General features: G+C 40.6%; 2 protein-coding genes across 2 annotated transcripts, besides 1 other annotated feature; both read left to right on the forward strand.

Moving 5' to 3' along the window:
* Positions 1 to 79: 79 nt before the first annotated feature.
* Positions 80 to 1,694, forward strand: TA14960 (uncharacterized protein; the record flags this gene model as incomplete). Its single annotated transcript, XM_946864.1, has 6 exons — positions 80 to 300; positions 418 to 651; positions 678 to 788; positions 917 to 986; positions 1,148 to 1,321; positions 1,446 to 1,694. The coding sequence occupies 6 exons, from the start codon at positions 80 to 82 to the stop codon at positions 1,692 to 1,694; spliced, it is 1,059 nt and encodes a 352-aa protein (XP_951957.1).
* A 760-nt stretch (positions 1,695 to 2,454) lies between these two features.
* Positions 2,455 to 2,511: a sequence feature (Signal peptide predicted for TA14955 by SignalP 2.0 HMM (Signal peptide probability 1.000, signal anchor probability 0.000) with cleavage site probability 0.980 between residues 19 and 20).
* On the forward strand, positions 2,455 to 19,881 carry TA14955 (uncharacterized protein; the record flags this gene model as incomplete). Its single annotated transcript, XM_946865.1, has 1 exon — positions 2,455 to 19,881. One exon carries the CDS (start codon positions 2,455 to 2,457, stop codon positions 19,879 to 19,881), a length of 17,427 nt encoding a protein of 5,808 aa, XP_951958.1.
* Between the last annotated feature and the right edge of the window lie 238 nt (positions 19,882 to 20,119).

Raw genomic sequence — 20,119 nt, forward strand, 5'->3', positions numbered from 1 at the left:
TTATTTATGTGTAAATTAGTATCCTAAAGTTCCAATTAATGTAATTTTAGGGTTGATTAGGAGATAATAGCGTGAGATTATGAATGAAAGGGTTTGGGAAGATCCTGACGATGCTGAATCACCTCCTTTGGAGGAGCCTGGATGGCTAAAGAAGAGGCGTTTGATCTTGAAGGAAGGTGATTCAGATCCCAATTTATCTGTATCCGGGTCACTCACTAGAGTTAAACCAAGTGCTTTTAAAACTGGCTCAAGATTTAAAATTACTCCAATAAAACCTTCTAAAGATTCATTTAAGTTTAGGTACGTACATGGATGGAGATATAAACTATTCTACTTACTTAGCTATCTATTCCTTGAAAGAGTAATTTAGTATTGATGATTAGCCCTAGTTTAACTTTCTATTCAATATGATTTTAGTGGTGGAGTGAGTGGAATAGGTTTTGACGAGGAGTTCCGGTTTATGTCTGTTTTGTGCCACAAAGAAAAGGGATTACAGCTATACACAGTAGGAGACAAGGAAAGGTTTAAGATAAAGTCGAAAAAAACTCTTTTTTTCGATAACTTTCTAATCAGAGATTTTGCTTTCAAGGACAATAACCTTTTACTCATAGGGAAGAATAAGAAACTACTCAAATATGATTTAAAAAGCGGGTAAAGACTATTTGCTCATTTCGTAGTTTAGGACAGAATATATTTAACGTAATAATTCCCCGAACGGAGTCTGCCTTAAAACAAATCTTCACCTCAAACCATAGTAACTATTATGCCATGACTTGTGCTAACACAGGGTACATTAATAATTATATTTTATCTGGCATTAAAATGTGTTAAACATTATTAGTGTTATTTAATATTTGTCAATTCACTAAATTATCTAAGTGTTATTCACATACTTTATCAAGTTAATGATATGTAGAACCATATTATTGTGTGATTTCAAGGACAACTTACTGGTCCATAACTTTAAAATGAATTCAGAATGCGTTGTAAGTTCACTCTAAACTAATCAGTATAGGGGCTGGGATTCATAGATGATGTTCTCATTTCATGTGATTTAGACTCAAATGTAATTCATCTCTTTGCTAGCTATTCAACTACTTAACTAAAGCTATTCATATATATAATAGTATAATTAATACTTATGTAGATGTATGAGTTTGATATACGGGGTGGAAAATGCAGAAGAAAGTTTAAAGACCCAAATTCAGTACACGTCACAGCCTTTTCAGCTTTCAACTCAAATCGCAACTCCTATTTCGCCACAGGAACAAAATCAGGCTACGTCAACTTATACCATACAAACTCAGACAAACCGTTCAAAGTATCACTTAACGACTAGTTACACCTAGTTATTCAACACCCATAAATAGGCAGTTATTAATAGTACGTTATTGGCATAGAATATAGTAGTAGTCGCATACCCCATGTATAAGGAAAAATTGTAGGTTTTGGATAATTTGACAACCGAAATAACAAGTTTGAAGTTGAGTGAGGAATTCGGACTCTTTTCCTCGGTCCATAAGAAAAACTCAGTGCGTTTGGTGTACAATGACAACTACAACGTGGTGGCAAACTGGCCCAATAACACGTCAAACCTGGGCCGCATCACAGCACTTGAATACTGTCAACCTCTTAATACAATAGTCCTGGGAACCAGATCAGGCCGAATACACTTTCATACCATTAAAAAATAATCTATACAAATTCATTACACAAATTAGCTAAAAGAAAATTGTATAAAACCGTTTTCGATTGATATTATAGTTTCTAAACATTTATTTTAACAAGGAAACTCAACCCTAAAAACTCAAAATATTGTAAACAAGATAGACTTGAGAGAACATAAAGGTGCTCAGACAAAGTTGTTATTTTTAAAAGTAAACAAATATTGAGCATAAATTAAATAAAAAAGGCTAGGTGTGACTTTTAAATAGCTAGCCAAATTATTATAATTTCAAGATAATTGAAGAACTTGAAAAAACAGAAAATTTACAGTTTAAAAGGACGTTTTGGGACGTTGTTGTTACGTTTATCGTTTCTGGATAAAAAGGAGTGATAAATGTTAAAAATCTAAATAAATAAATCTAAATAAGACTAAAGTATAAGTGAAAGTGGAATAAAGTGTTGTTTGAGGATCGTTTAAAGGTAAGATTTCACTTTACCCAGTATTAGAGTGTTAATTTTAGTTAAATTTAGTTTTCTAGAATTATTCAGGGATTTTATCCAAGTAATTTAATGTCATGACAGTTTAGTGACCTGCTTTGTAAAGTTATTTGAGTTATAAACGACCCAAACAAAATATTTAGAAGGGAAGACTTAAAGAATCACACAACTTGGAAAATTTGGAACAAAAACACACAGTAATATGAAATAAGATGTTTCTGGGTCATCCCAGCGTTGTTGAGATAAATATCCCCACACCTGTAAGAGTCATAAATAATGAGCTGAGCCCTAATGGCATTTTTGAGAGAATTACTCCTGTTACTGGCCTTTGCCAGCTACGTTCAGGGCTCAGAGGTTGAGCTGGACCTATCGAACGCGTCTAGAGACAATTTTGATGTGGTCGAGTTTGAAACTGGCCCTGCCTCGGTGACACGTATTACACCCAAGCTTGGAGTGCACGTGAATAGAATCACCGACACCCTAGACGGCGTATGGTCCCCTTTGTCGAAGGATTTCTCTGTGAAGTCCTTCGAAATCCACCAAAGGTCGGGCCACAACTCCATAGGTCACCTCGCGCTCTTCGAAAAAAACGTTACATCCCCTTCCGGACCCCAGGAAGATGACAATTCACACCAAAATCTGGGAGAGTCCTTGTCCGAGAAGGTTGTCTATTCTAATTTATATTTTACCAAGAGAGACAGGGGTTGGTTCCCCCTAACAAAGTACCACTTCGATGTTCTAAAGGATGATATGGAGTCCTTAGACGCAATTTTAGATCTCCATAATTTTTCAGATTCACTAGTATCCGTCTCCCATCTCGAGGACAAAGTTACGCGCGAACTCCTGCTAGCTCGTCGTCTCTCTCGAGTGACACGAGTAAACCACAACGGAGACCTGGTTTGGAGTTCTGCTGGCACTGAATTATTCAAAAGTGCATTTCTCTCATACAACACAATGAACTCTCTTGTGTTGGTCAAGATGACGCTAACCACTCCAAACGCTACCTACAACCCTCTTGACGAAAAGTCGTCACGCTACTACTTAGACAGAACGCTTTATTTCTACAAGAATAAGTCACTTGTCTGGAAAACGGTGAACCAAACCTTTTACGAAGAGACCCTCGAACTTTTGAGGATTCAGTTCGCCTACTTTTCTAGACGTTTCCATAAGCTTACGCTTGACGTCCTTCCTATGTTGGATGGTTCCGACTCCGACAATCCCCTCTACTTCGACTTTAGAGTGGAGAAGAAAGAGTATAGAGGCGTCAAGGTTGCGATGGTTAGCCCTTTAGGCGAGGCCACGTTGACCTTAGTAAAGTCCGGAGACTCCCTTCTTTGGGTCTCCGAAAATGATAGAACATATTGCAGAGATGTTCACCTCTATCACCTAGGTGACAGCTCCACTCTCGTGGATCTCTGCCTGGCTTCTAACCCTTCCGACACATGCCAGTATAAGTTCTTCAAACTAGAGAGTGGGCACTGGGGTTCACTCTCTCAAGATAATTACAAGCATCTGTTGAACAACGACGAGATTTCAGTTGTTCTCGAACTCAATAACACAGACCTGTTTTTCTGCTCAAAGGCAGTTTACAAGCGCAACGGCGTCCCTATAACCCACATAACAGCTAATGATGGATACTACTTTGATAAGGTTAAGGAACTGGAGCTTGAACTATGGAACTCAACACGGTTCCTAAAGTGTAAAAAAGTGTTCCATGTCAATTTAAACAATTTCAATTTCATTTCTTTGCTAGTTGAAGATCCACTAAACAATACATCTCATTTATTATACTATCAGAAGATATCACAACCCAATAAGGATAGCACTAACGAGGGTGTCTGGATGCCTATAACTGAGGCAGTACATTCTTCCTTAATGCACTCCCTATTGATGAAGATATCATTTGATTTTGACTTGACTGAGTTTATATCTGATATGAGGTCAAAACACTCAGTTCCCTTTGACCTCGACTCCTTCCCCGAGACTAACCTCGACAGAACCAATAAAAATTATTCTTTGAGCCTATTTAGGCACAACAATGTACCAATGGTTCGAGTTTACCCTGCATTCACATCTCACCTGGCTAACTTCCGCGAGGGCTCCAACGTTATCTGGAGCTCAAAGCCCAACCGCAAACTCTTTTTCTTGGAGTTTAATTATGCCGAGCAACCAAGCATGGTCCTTTTATTGTTCTCAGACGAGAATGACGTGTTAAGGACTTCTTACTATTCGCGGGTAAATGGAAAGTGGATTAGTGTCACCATCGATGAGCTGCAGAACTTTTTTGGCAAAGTCTCAACCGTTCAGGACCAGAAGTTCTTCACTCTCGATATCGGGAAACTGTTACCCTCAAACAAGTACACCTACCAAATCGATCATCTTGCTACCCCGCCATCATGCCTTGTTGAGCCGTCCTACGGTCACAAAATTGACAAGCTGGTTGATGGCGCGGAGACAATTTGGTCATTCAACTCATTCCCTAAGGATGCTTCCACACCCTACGGCAGAATAGGAAACGATGATTATACCAGAGGCTACGAAGACCTTGTATACGCAACATTCGTACCCTATGATGACCCCAAATTCGTAACTACAGTCACTCTATCCCAATCTCATCACCTTTACCTAAACCATTACCTCAAACAAGATGATGGTGTTTGGAAGAGTGTTAATACCTCAGAGTACTTTGAAGAGTTAGAGGAGTACTCCGCCGAGTATTATCAGGGAGAGGAGATTGTAGATCTGTCTGATGTTTTCATGGGCGAGAGGAGAGATTACTACGAATTTGTCGACTCAAGTTATTATGGAATGGACCACTACGGTGTCCTAAAGTTCACCGACAAGGTTGAACGTTTGTCCATATACGTTAATGGAGTACACTTGTACAAGTTACCCAAAGCAACATACCTCAAGGAACTTACCTTCTTCCCCTCAAACCAACCAAAGGTTATATCACTCGAGTATCAATCCTCCAATAACGACTCCAACTTTCTCTACTTCTCCCAGTCGGATTTTACCGATGCTGATCCTTTCGTTAAGATATTGAATCAATACGTTCAGGTTGACGAGCACGAATACACCAAGCAATTCGAGAAACTTTTAATGCTAAACAAGTACACAAGTCTTGATTTGGCCACTTATTACAAAATGGTCGAGGACTTCGAAGAAACAAACTCTGATGAACGTGATTTGGTTTCTTACATGCACGAAAAATTGAACAACACCCAAACAAACAATGGAAAGGCAGTTGAGTCTCCATTAAAGCATTCAGTGTACAACTATTTGGGAGTTAATTTAGTAGTAGCTGAGGTTAACCCTTATTATGTTCTTAGGGGTGTGAATGATGGCATTGATATCGTAACTGCCTACAACTTTTATCCCTCCACGAAGATTTATTTCACAGTAAATAACGAATACTTTTTGAGCATTTATTATAGGGATGCTAATTCGCAGGATTTGAAAATGCTCAACTACGAGAAGTGGAACCGCCGCTGGACGCATAAGATTATCTGTTTCCACCGCGCACTCCAGGTTTTGATTAACTTCGCATCAAAGCCTGTTTCAGTCGACATGTTCCACCTAAGGTGCGGACACGAGCTCAAACTTGTGACATCTCAATCCTTTTCAGGCTTTTTTACTAACACACTAAGTTCTAAGCCTGGATATCAAATAAAGCTCATATATTATAACTCAGTGCCAATTTACAACGCTGATAACGGACTTTCTAAGAAAATTGGTCCCGAAGACTCTCTAGAGAATGTGATTGAAATCACATTCTTCCCACTCCTGAGGCCTAAAGTCCTACGTATCAGCTCAAACACAAACTCAACAATCATCAACAAGTACTACAAGATCACAAATTTGTTGGACACAGATTCAGCCAAACCCTCAACCACTTCAATAATAACTAGCCTTAACGTGTTCGACTACTATTCACTTCTTGAATCTTTTGGACGTATGTATGAATTTCTGGTGGATATCACCGAACTTCACACGACTGATGACTACAGGCTATCAAACCACACAGTTTCGAACACATCTTACCTAATTTTAACCCCAAATAAGGGCAAAAATCTGGTATTGCTAACCCAGGGAAGGAATGTTATATGGGAAGCCCAGGATGAGCTAGTAAACTACCTCATACTCTATCCCCAACATAAACCCTTCTTAGCACTCATATACTACAACAAATCAGACCGCGAGGGTGTATATCATTATAGATATATGTCTAGTGTGAATAAATGGGTGAAGACTAGTGAGGACTATGCATTAGACAAGTTTAGGCTGAGGAAGGAGAATCTAATGCCTATGACGCTAGATTTGTCAACACTGCCAAATAAGAACCTAGAAGAAAAGGACTATATGTCTAACCTTCATCTGAACCTTTGCAGGAAGAAGATTTACGGACTAGTCTTTACCATAGTAAAGCCTTCATTCTCAACATACATTGTGGCTGTTAAACACAATGGAAAGATATTATTCGATATCAACGCAGACCAAAACTCCCATTCAGACCATTCTAATAGAATATTGAGTGCGGTTTATGCGTTTAAGGATGACCCCAAGATATTGGCCCTGAACTATGTGAAGAATTTTGTACCTTCTCAAGCATACTTTAGGAAAAACGACGAGGGAGTTTGGGAGGAGATTTCAAGCACAGAGTACGGCAAGTTCCTCTTCTTGCTCAAACGCTTCACCATGAACCCGGTCGTGCTCGATATAGACAATCCTAACCCCCATTTCTTCACTACCTACTTTGATCGCTCCAACAAGAACTTCACAATGACAAGAATAACACCAATGGACAATTACAAGATTTCCAAAGTTGTCAGATCCAATTCGTCTAACGCCAAGGACCCCTTCAAGGACCTAAAGTTGTTTGATTCAGACCAAAACCCAGTTCAGCCAGTTGAGGAAATTTTTGCAGTTCAGGACAAGACTGTTTTTTATGTTGAGTACACTGACGGGAGTCCTTCACTCATGAGGATCTACTACAGCACAGATATGATGTTCCAGGTCCAAAAGGCGTACTTTGTGCTCGAAGAAGGCGTTTACAAGCCCACAACAGAGGAGAATTTCAACCGCCTGATGTCCCTCGCCAAGATCGCAGGCACTCAGGTCAAATATAACCTGGACCCTTACTACAGGGTTGGATCCCCTGTTTACGACAACGACGGCTACGAGGAGACTGTTGAGACAGTTTACAACGAGAAGATTGATGTAGTATACCCGAACTCCGAGGTTAACATTTCTCCTATTATGTTCAAGGAGGCCAACGTTTGGGAAGCACACCCACACTACCAGACCCTATCAATAGTCTCTTACCCATCTAAAGATCCTAACCAGATGATGGTAAACTTCAAAGATCTTTTGAAAAGTGTTGTTTACTCTCAGTATTACAAGAAAGCTAAAGAATCTGGGCCCTCAGAAAAGGTAGTCTGGAAGTCGTCAATCCTGTATAGTAACGCAGTTTTCGACAAAAACGTCAAGAGCGTAGACTATGACTTGTCTGATACTAAAGTACACACGAGTTTGACTGTATTTACCTTCGAGCGCGAAGGCTTATACACTACAGTCGTTCTTCCCAATAAGGGTACACGTGTTACCTCAATTTCTATGCAAAACCGAAAGATTTGGACACCAAATCAAGGCAACTCGACATCACCCTCGGAGGAGCTTGTGAAGTTTTACTTTACCCCCTCTATTGATCCCAGGGTTCTGGTTGTGTATTACAGGGACTCTGATGGCTATGTCAGGCTGAAGGATTTTGCGAGAGAACTGACATCCCTTGAGTGGAAGGAGAGTTACTCCAAGTTCATGTCCTATTACCTAGACATGCTTGACTCTTCCTTGTCACTAAACCTCAATTCTTTCGACAAGTCCAACTTCATCTTCTCAAACTACTACAGATACGGATTCAAGTTTGTTTTGCTATATCCACTCCTCTCCACTAACGTTACCAAAGTCTTCTCGAAACCAGCTGATTCTGCATCTGATTTGACTGATTCAGACTTGATTTGGATGAGTGAGCCAAATATGGAATGTTTTTCACTGAATTTCGCACCTCCAGAAGATCCAAAGGTTTTGTTGCTGTCATATTCGGAAAGCTCGCTTATGAAGTCCGTTTTATACTACAAGGACAGTGAAAAGGGCTGGACGCTTGATAGTAACAACACCCACCACCAATTTGTGAATCGTTTATTGGCGCTCGAAAACTCGTTTGTGTACCGACTTGAGGACGCAAATTCTTCTTTGCCAAGTGAATTTTACACCTATGAATACACTGATGCGTTCGGTGTCAGGTTCGGAGTGTGCACTCCAAAGTCCGGCAAGAATCTAGTCTCAGTTACTTACAACTCAATGGTTGTATATGAGGTGAAAAAGGGCGAACGAATCCTAGACGTCCTCTCTACTCAACCAAACAACCCAGACCACGTCATACTCATGCTGGATACCAATGTGACTGATCCCGAGTCCTCAAAACCGACCATAATCTACAAGTACATGAAGAGGGTGTTATCTTGGAACGAAGTGGGAAAAACTGAGTTTATGGAGTCACTGATGACTAACTTGTCATCCGATTTCTTCCCACTCAGTTTATCCTCGAAGGATTTGCACAACCGAGTTTTGGCCCGATTGTCCGTTGAAACGTCCCACGACGCTTTCCTGGACAAGGTAAACGAACTTTCGACACCCTCAGATTACGAGCATTTCACACTAGATCTTGCCAACTATAAAGATAACCACAGATTATCAGTTAAGGACTACGTCGAATCAACTGTTCCAAGAACGGTGCTGCGCGTCAAACGCAATTACCTCCTAACTCGCCTGGTTCATTCGGACCAGTTGGTTTGGACCAGTGACAATTCTTCCACCCCTAGCGATCGTTTTGTGACTCATGTATACTTTGCGCCTACCGAGGATCCCAAGGTTTTGACACTGTTCTTCAGGGACTGTGGCAACGGCGTTTACTCACGCAGATTTTTCAAGGAGAATGGTTGGACTGAATTCAATGGTTTGTGTACTAACCTGACCAACGACTCAAAGCTCTTTACTATGCTCAACAAGTTCGTGCTTGACATCCACACAGACTCAATGCGCTACTCCAATAGCTTCTTTAAGAAGGAATTGGTGTACGAAGCGAATACTTACTTCATGAAGATATCACCCAAGGAAAATGTTGATGTGGTCAAGTTGATGTGCAAGGAATTGCAGATCTGGGACAAGGGAGAGTACGACAACTTCAAATCAGTACTCGTTTACCCAATCAACACACCCAAATTTGCAAAGCTCTACCTTGGCACCAACAACGGGTCTCATTTCTTCTATTTCTCAAAGACAAACGACTTCTGGGCAGCGCAGACCGAGCCTGAGTACAAGTATTCCCTCAAACGCTATTTATCACACTCATCCGATGACTTCGAGCCTGTAGACCTTTCCAACACCAAAAACTACATCAACCAGACCAAAAAGCTCAATGCATTCTACGTAAACCTACATAAGCTTGCGTTCACCTCTGTTTCACCTCGCTTCGAGTACAAGATCTCAAAGGTACTATTCAGCCCATCCCAATCTGTCGGAGATTCTGACCTCAATGATTTTGACTTCGGGCCATTCAACTTCGATAACCACGAAAAGACCCAAGCGGGTGACGTCGGAGATTCTGACCTGAAAGTTCTATTTGAACCAACCTCTAATGAGGATATAAGGCTGGTCTCATTTGCACCAGAAAATGATCCGAAGTTTGTTTCAATAACTTACACAAGTACCTCCAACTTGATCATTCCTAGGACTTCACCAAAGTTACAGGAATCACCATATTCACCTAATCAGTCACCAGAAACTGTTTCAGACCCAACCCCAACATCCTCTGTATCATTCTCTGGTGATTATGCATATTTAACTGGTGTTCCAGGCTATCTACCTAATTATGACGGAATGGAGATGTCCTCTCCATTTTATCTTTCGGTGAATACAAATCACTATTACCTTAACGAAGGGGTTTGGACCATAACTGACGACGCTACATTCAAGTCATTGTGCTTGAAATGGGCAGATGAACAATTTGAGAGGAAGCAGCCATTTGACCTTGACCTTGACGACCTTGAACTGAACAAGGAAAATTATGACTCGGCGGATGAAGAGTTGTCTGGAGTTTATTTCACCAAGTTCACGCCAAAGGCTGGCTTCGAGTTCTCTCACCTACGCCAGTACGACAAGGTTATATACCGCCAGAAGTCCTTCCCGATCATCAGCCTTTCAGTATTCCCTCGAAACAAACCCAGGTTTGTCAAAATCTCACATAAAATGAGCCCATCACTGGTTAACAACTACTTCTTCGTTAGCTTCTATCCATATGGACTCTCGCAACGTGATTATCCCACCTTTAAAAAGGCTTTGTTGGACTATATTAACTCGCCAGACTACTCACCACCAGCTGAGGTATCCAAAGCACTGTTATCCGAAACGGCTTTGACCTCAACTCAGTTGGTCAAGGTCGGCGAGTTTACAACGGACCCTCAGAACTCAACACTGGTTTTGTATGGAAAGAAGCTTGATTTATTGTACTATGTGGATTATAACAACGATTCTAAAAGTGGTTACAGACTGAGCGATGGCACCAAATCTGATGAGATTCCAAATGTTGTGACAACATATTCTGGAAAATTGTACGCTTTGAATTACTATTTGGTGTCACCCAATCAAGGGTATGAGTTCACAAAGCTTTACGACAAGGGTGATATTGTGTTCGATTTGGGAGAAGACAGAGTTTTGAAGTCGCTTTTGTTAGTCCCGAAGACGAATCCAACCCACATACTCGTCCACTACACAAGCGACCAGCGCTTCAACTTCTTCGAACTATACCACAAGCAAGAAAAGTGGGTCCCCTCATACCACTCACTTCTTAAGTACAAAATGAAGAACATCACCAAGTATCACCTCAGCCCGTTCTCCGATTTCGAGTACCCCTTATCACAACCACTCAAAGAACCAAAAGCTTTAGATCCAAATTCAACGAAGCCCGCGTTACCCGCTTCTCCTGGATTATCAACTGTTGAACCAGAAAAGACACCAGCGGATAAAAAGGAGGACCACCCTTCGTTCTTCTCACTAAAAACCGTACCCACATCTAAGTTCATGTTACACGGCAACGTGAAGATGTTGTCTGACCTCGAAGATAAGCTTGAATATAAGTACGATTTGCTGAAAAACGTGGCACTTCCCCAGGACTCTAATAACCTCCAAACTGGGCTATCCGATTTAGGATTCAAGTTTTACATTGAGGATGAAAAACAATATAGACTAGTGTTCGTGGACGAGCCAAACCACAACATTACAAAGTTGAGCGTTAACGGCGAGGTTCTGCTCGACCTGACAAATAGCAAGCCTTACACCACCACTTCAAAGGAATTTTCATACGACATTGAGTCTAGGGGTTTCACCCGTGAGAATTTCGAGGTATACGAAGGAAAATTCGAGGACAAGGAGTATGTTGTTGTGAAGGTGACCCAGGGTACACTTTCCAAGGTATTAGAGGGTGAATCAGAGGTCTGGGACTCAAAGGGAAAGTTAGTTGAAAGGTTTGCATACTATCCAACTTTTGAACCAGATCATTTGTTAGTCTCCTACAAAGTCCAGCTCGAAAACGGTGAATCCGTCACTAATTACGAATATATGCACAAGGTTTCTAACAAGTGGGTGGAAATGGATCAGGAAAGCCAGCTGCAACTTGACGCTGATTTGAAATCAAATCTTTTCAGCTCAAACCCACAGGAAACAAAACCCAAATTGCTTAAGGGAGTATTGCTAATGCCATCAAAGGATCCAGTTAAGCTTCATGTTTGGTACACTGAAAATAACTTCGACAAGTTCGTGTCGTTTTCAAGATCTCTGGGCAAGTGGACTCACAGTACCCTAGTCTTTAACGACCTCGTTTCTGTTAAACTCAAGTTTGTTACAGCACAACTGAGGGCTGATACGGTCGTCTTCACTGGTACCCAAATCCCTACTCTTTCTGAGGAAGCCAGCTCCTCTAAGTCTAGGAAGATCATGTTCGAGAGTGTCTCCGTCAACAAACATTTCTTAGTGGAACAACCCGAAAAGGACAACTTCTTATACTTACCGCTCAATAACTTCCTTATAACAAATGTTTCTTACGGAAAACACTCCTTCTTCAAAAACGCAGATCCACAAACTGATGCAGCAAACACAAAGAAGGTTTTTGCGGTGTATTTGACAGTGGAAAACCAGAAGGGTCAGTTCTATGGAAAGGTGAATAAACTAACTGTTATATTCCAGGATTTGTTGGCTAACGTTCACGTTCAGTCCTGGTTTAGAGATTCCACAAATAAGTGGTCTAGATTCACACTCCCAGACAAGGAGGTTTCTGCCCTTAAAGAACTCCTAAAGGACGCGAAATCAAGGCATTCTCAGAAGACAAAGATTGACGCTACTGCCAAATCCTTCACAAACTTCCTCACATTAACAGAAAAGGAACAAGGCACCAAGGGCAGTCTCAAGTTATCCGGAAGAGTATTGGTTCCAGACACACCACCAGCATTCTTCAACTATGATCTGACTACCGATGAAATGGACGTATACGTCTCCTCGCTTAAAACTCGCTTTTATTCTTATGCTAAGGACGATGCCTGGAACAGCTTCAAGGTTCTGGCTGTTAAAGAAGGGTACGAGGTAACGGTTCTTAAAACCTCAGACCGCGTCATCTACAGCACCTCAACTAATGAAAAACATAAAAGCAAAGCCCAATATGACAGGATTATCGCTGTCTACATATCTCCATCAACCAAGCCAGACTCCGTGTGCTTGTACCTGTCCGACAGATTCGGAGCCAAAAAGTTAGTGTTCTTCCGCAAAGGCTCATCTGATCAGTCTAAGGGAGCTGATGAGTGGTCTGAATCTACTTTATTGTCGAGCCAATTTAACAGCATCAAGTTTAAACTTGATGAGGCTCTTTCCCGCAGCACATCACTGAGGCTCGAGTGTTTCGATTACAGCAAAGTGTTGTACTACGGGGGCTCATTTATATCTCACAGCCAATTGACTCGCTCAGAGTACTTTGTGAACACCGATTCTGAGGTTAGGAACACTCCTTTCAAGGGCTTTTATTCAATAGTTAGTGAGGAAGAGAACTACATAATGCTGATACCCATAAAAACAAACAAGATCTCTCACATCAAGTACTCCACTGAGACTCTCTTCTCACTTGAGTCCCAGTTCCACACAGTTAGAGCTCTTATGCTAACTCCAAGACTTAATCCAGACTCCCTAATAGTCTACTACAATGACGATGAAAATAATGATTACTACTCAACCTTCACAAAGCTGGTTACGAAAACACCAACTACCTCTGCACAATCGAATAGTCCAACTAGTTCAACTGCCCATAAACTGTTTGGAAACCCGAACAAGACTTGGCAGCAGAAGCAGTTTATGTTCTTTTCAAGCTTTGGAACCATAAAGAAAATACATTGGAATCTGGAGACGTTTGAGAATAATAACCCAGCATTGGTCAGTTTTTCCTCTAGGCAAAGGACAGGATCAAGTCACTACAATTTGGCCTTGACTTTGACAGGTGTGTACACTCCTGAGGACGGAGTCTCCAAGGAATTTGTATTCTTCTTTGATCCGAATCACAAAGACAGCGCCTACGTCTTTGAAGGTGAGCGGGTTGTTGAGCACAAGGGCGCGTTTGATGTAGTTTTCAAGAACTCTCAGTCTATGAATTATCTACATGTTAAGTCAAGTCCTTCCTACAAAGTCAAATCCGTAATGATGGATTCACAAGTTCTAATGGACCTGGACGGAACCTCGGATTTCGACTCATTAACTCTCACCCCAGCTCTAAATCCATCCACAATACTGATAACAGCAGTGGATTCAATTTCCTCATTGTTTTACTACTTTGTGAACAAGGAAAACACATGGCATACAATGGGCTCTGACATGACAAAGTACATTAAGATGAAGGTTCTACTTCACAACGCATCAGAAGAAATTAGTCAATCACACTCACATGTGGATGATCTGGCTGAATCAGAAGTGAAACGTCCAACACCAGTGAAAGAGCACAAATTTGAGTTTAACTTGTCGAGTTATGACGCTTTAAGTGAAGTGTACACTCTCAAAAAGGACTCGCTCAGCGGCCACGAGTTTATGCTTGGGAGAACAAAAGCAGACAGCAATGTTGAGAAGATACTGGACTCGAACTTGTTGGTGTGGAACAACCTTGGCAATTCCAGAGTTGTTAGGTTCGGCTTCTCTCCACTAAAGGATCCAAACTTGCTATGCGTTGGCTACATGTTCAATGACAAGGAGGTATATGATTTCTTCCACAAAACTGGAGGTGTTTGGCAACCATACTCATCACTGAACAACGTTCCAAGTCTTCTTACTCACATTTCTAACCTTGACCTCGTGAATTTCGTTCTCGATCTCTCTGCAGTTGACGAAGCCTCAGAACACTACAAACTCACCAAAAACAAATACAACAGCCTTGAGATTGTTACTGGTAATGTTTCGGAAGGATCAGTCCTTGCTTCAGTTGTAGATAAGGACCTGAACGTTTTACCTAATTTCAAGATCCTAGCTTTGAAGGTCCAGAGGTTTGTATATTCTCAACCCGAAAATCCAACATACTTTGGTCTTTACTTTACTGAAAACTCTAAGGAGGGTTATGAGCTGTACAACAAACAAAATGGCAAATGGTCACTATACTTTGGTATGAGTGAAGACCGCAGGCTTTTGTTAAAAGAGTTATTAGCTTCCAAGGATGTCGATCAGTTTAAGTCAGAAAGCAAGCTCTTTACACCAGAGAACGAGTTCTACTATAACACACGTCATTCCAACAATGTCAGCAACAAACACTATGACGTTGAGAGACAAACTTCTGAGTACTTAGACTATGTGCTCGTCAAGGTTCACAAGAACCAAAGACTTTTGAAGGTACTGAACAATAACCTTACTGTATGGGTTCCAAAGGATGCCATGACTGAGGTCTCAAGGTTCATGTACTACCCGCCTGATAATCCGATTTATTTCTCAATTGCATACCGCACTCCGAGTTCCAAGGAGGACTATTTCGAGTACTTTTACAGGTCAGAGAACAAATGGTATCCATACTCTGAGCCAATGAACATTCCACAAACACTAAAACGCCCACTTTACTTTCATAAAGATTCAACTTCCACTGGTTCAAGTAAAGTAGTCTTCGATTTAACCCTGGACCTTACTTCTGACTTTTACAAGTACCGTTATGACCGTCACCTTACTTTGTACAAAAATTTGCTTTTTGAAACTTTTGTACCAAAGCCTGAATATGAAGTGTCTGAAGTAGCAAGCTCCTTTAAAGTTATCTACAGCAAGTTGGAAGATGAGAATATTACAAGGATATCATTTTACCCCAGCAATGACCCTAAACTTTTACTCGTTGAGGTTAAAACTGAAAGTTCCTCTGGAACTCAGAAGACTTTAGTGAGAAAGTTTGTTCTAAAAGACACCTGGGTTGTAAACGACGATGAGTTTGATAATCGCGCTCTATCGTATTTGAATTCTGAACAAAAAGCAGTATCGTTGGATTTGAGACAGTTGACAAAGGAAAACACTACGTTTGACGATTTCTTAGTGGTAAAGGAGAGTTTGAACGGAACATTCGAAACTTTGGTAGTAACTCCAATCTTGGGCAAGAGAATAGTTTCAATTTTTGACGGGCCTGAAAGTGTTTGGTCATCTGACCAAGCATCTGTTGATTCTTGTTATCTATTCCCACTTGAATCACCTGAGCTACTGTCAGTACTGTCCACAGACCTTGCGATTAAATATTACTCCAAGCTCAGTGGCAAATGGTTGGAAGTTTCTTCTGCTTCTTTCGACTACCTCTCCTCATTTTACTCGGGAACTCCAAACGTCGTTGAGCTATCTCACCTTTCCAAATTCGAGCCCACCTCGTCCTTCACTGACTTCAATTATTTGAGCCCCTTCAATTCCCATAATGTTTCCTCCCTCGAGACCAAAACCAGATATAACTTTTTGAAAACAGGTTTGCTCAAATATAATTCATTAGTATTTGGAGTGGCCTCTCTAGTGCCTCGCAAATTTGAATCAGACGAGTCAGCTAGTTCACAAACTCCACAGGTGTTGGCTTTGACTTATTTAGGAGAGCCCTTGTTTAGACTAAATAATGATCAGAAGTTCCTAGACTTGATCTTTTACCCCCTGGAGAAGCCATCAGTGGTAGGGTTTTCATTCCTTCAGGAAGGAAAACATATGCAAAAGTTCTTTTTGAGGAGTGCATCCGAAAAACACGAATGGTATGAAGTCGACAGCCTACACTTTGATAACCTATTTTCACTATTGTCCAGTCACAAACTCTTTAACCCAGGACCAGCCGACACACTCCAGCAGTTCCAGTTTGACCTTCACTGTGAAAAGAGCGGCGATGGGTTTGTTCTAACAAAACTTTCGCCGAAAGATCATTACCACTCAGTATATGTTTCTGAGACCCACAGGCTTTCGGAGATTAAGGACAACGGCGTTTCCGTCTACCAAGTTCCTGAAACTGACTTCGTCTACAATCTCTACTATAACCTGGATCCAGAAAACACTCATCTGACTCTTTCATACATTTCCAGTTCTCTAGAATTCCCACCAGATTCGCTGGGTTACTTATATTTCGAAAAGAAGAATGAGGAATGGGTCAAATCTTATTCATTTACAACTAAATTATTAGATCTCGATCAAATGTTAAGTTCAGCCCAAGTTCCTTCAACTCCAGCTAAACAACCCACACCAATGGAGTCCAATGAGTTTGTGTATGATATGAATAAGGACAAAGACAGCACTGCGAACTTTGAGTTGAAGGTTGAGACGATGCAGGGAGTCAAGTTGGCCACAGTTTTACCAAGAACGAACAAGAAGCTCGTTCACTTGCTTGATTCTGAGGTTAAGGTTTGGTCTTCTGGACCTGACGACAAATGTAAGAGGGTTCTTTACGCGCCATTTGAACAGCCTAAAGCAGCAGGAGTGGTTTACTTTACAGGAGAACAAGAGACTGTAAAGTATTTCCTGAAAAATCCAGATGGCACTTGGAAAGAGACTTCTCCCGACCAGTTTATCAAGGTTCTCATACCTGAAATTGTGGGCAAAAATAACTCAGTAAAGGTTTCTCTCGATTTCTCAAACCTCGCAAACCAAGTAGTATCCAACTTAGAAAAATATAAGAACATTCCCCAACCAACGTTAACGAAAACCCTAGGATCAAATTTGCTTGAGGAAGATATCTCATCCTTTATGGTTTATTCAGTACCTAGTGAGCTTGAAGTCACAAACCTTTACGATCGTGAAGATTTGGTGTATTCTTCAAGCATGCAAGTTATCAAAACACTTCATCTTTACGCCAATAAAAATGATATGTATCTCAGAGTCACCACTGATTTCTTAGATCACAAAACTTCACACTATTTCCACACCACACTCAGATATGAAAACCAAAGTTCAACTCTACCAGCCTCTCCACCAAATTCATTACCAGCTACTTCACATTCATCTAATTTGCCTACCAAATCTGTCGGTTGTGAGAAGTTTACCTTTGACTTATCTGCTTCAAATAAGACTAATAAGTTCTTTACCCTTTATCACGGCAAGTATTTTGGCCATGATGAGGTTTCTGTCAAGGTTCACTCTGACTATGTTCTTTCTCGTCTTGTTGATGGCAAGACTTTGGTCTGGGAACAAACTGGTCATGTCTTTTTGGTCAACTTTGGTTACATGCCTGAAAAGAATCCATCTCATCTTTGTCTAGGTCTCTACTGTGCTAAAGGTCACAGACTTTGGTACACCTTTTATTTCAAGAAAGGTGGTAAATGGCATTTATACACACTCGACGATAAATTGCCTGACCAACTTTTGGAGTTGTCAGAGTTGATTGAGTCTAAGACGTTCTTTGTGTTTGATTTGTCAGCCCATTCAAACTCTACCGAAGATTACGATGTTATTGAATCCCAACACCACGGCCAAAAATGTAAAGTTGTCAGCCTTAATAAAAACAGATTACTGTTTGACATTCGAGATGGCAAAGAAATCATTTGGAGCTTTGAAAATAAGAAATTCGCAATATCGTTTAGCTTCATGCCACCTGAGAATCCCAATCAGCTACTTGTGTCCTACTTTTCACAAAATGATATGATTGTCGAGAGCTTTGAAAAAATTGATGGTAAATGGATGTTAACCGATAATGACTCGACACTTCTTTCTCTACCAGCCTCTCCACCAAATTCATTACCAGCTACTTCACATTCATCTAATTTGCCTACCAAATCTGTCGGTTGTGAGAAGTTTACCTTTGACTTATCTGCTTCAAATAAGACTAATAAGTTCTTTACCCTTTATCACGGCAAGTATTTTGGCCATGATGAGGTTTCTGTCAAGGTTCACTCTGACTATGTTCTTTCTCGTCTTGTTGATGGCAAGACTTTGGTCTGGGAACAAACTGGTCATGTCTTTTTGGTCAACTTTGGTTACATGCCTGAAAAGAATCCATCTCATCTTTGTCTAGGTCTCTACTGTGCTAAAGGTCACAGACTTTGGTACACCTTTTATTTCAAGAAAGGTGGTAAATGGCATTTATACACACTCGACGATAAGTTACCTGACCAAATTTCTGAGCTAGCTAAGAATCTATTCCTCGAGTATGGTACTGACGACTTGGAACAATACCGCAACCAGAAGGAAAAACAAAAACCAGCTTTGGTTCGCGGCAAATGGCAAAAGATTGAAAAGGAAGAGTTCTACAACAACTTCTTGCACGTATCAATTATTAAGGAATATGTCACCTTTGACATAAGCTTAATTCCAGACGTGGGACAATACGAGGTTAAGGAAGGCTTCGAGTTCGGACACCCAATACGTATATCTAACCCGATGCCAAGTTTACACGTGGGAATAGTGTCACATGGAAACAAACCAGTATGGCAGAGTAATTCAATAAATGAACATGTAAAATCTATTATAACTGTTCATGAAAATGAGTACAAATATCTTCTAAATTCTAACACAAAGCTAATTCAACTATACATTAAAGATAGAGATAAGATCTCGGCCAAATACTTTAAAAAGTTAGATAATGATGATTGGGCAGAGATCATGGAAAAAGAATACGCTAATCTCTACGATAAATTATGCAGGGATTTCAAATCTCTCAACGAGGAGTTAAAGTTCGTTGAACACGAGTCTGACAAGTTGGACAGTGATGCAGAGACTGTTGCTTCAACTACTCACCTCTGTCCATCACCCGATGATTTGTTGGTCACTGTATCTTATACCGACAAAAAATCCGGCACCTTAACGACTTCTCAGTTGAAATTGAACGATTCCCACAAGAATTTATTTGTATATACAGTTGACGAGTTACAGACTGTATATGTACCTATTTTAAGAAATTCAGTTAAAAAATTGAGGCTCGATGATTTTCCTTTTTACGAGGAAGATGAGGCTTCTCCCGATTTGTTGGCATTTATGACTAAGCTCAACACTGACGGCACACTCCAAAGAGTTATACTCTTTTTCAAGCACAATTATCAACTAGTTCACGAAGCGTTTGTGCTTGACAAAGGAAATTGGGTTTCTTTCTCCCTCCTTCCTGATGAGGAGTCGTACCTAGCCGACCTAGTGTTGAATGCAACTGAACAAATGAAGTTTCTCTAAACCCAGGTCACCTCACATTTTAAACATATTGAGGTGATCGACTTTAAAGAAATGTTGATACACAGAGTGTATCAGTTTTTGAACGTTATTAGAGCGAAAATAACTCTAGTAACGAGCAGTTAGAAATTATGACTGCATCATTTTAAGTTTTAGTCGCTTTTTAATTTAAAACTAAAAATCTCACTGTTGTGTGGATTCAACAGCTGAAAAATAATTTAGTTAAAAATTTCAATATTCA

Source organism: Theileria annulata, chromosome 2 (genome assembly GCF_000003225.4).
Source record: "Theileria annulata chromosome 2, complete sequence, *** SEQUENCING IN PROGRESS ***".
Lineage (NCBI taxonomy): Eukaryota > Apicomplexa > Aconoidasida > Piroplasmida > Theileriidae > Theileria > Theileria annulata.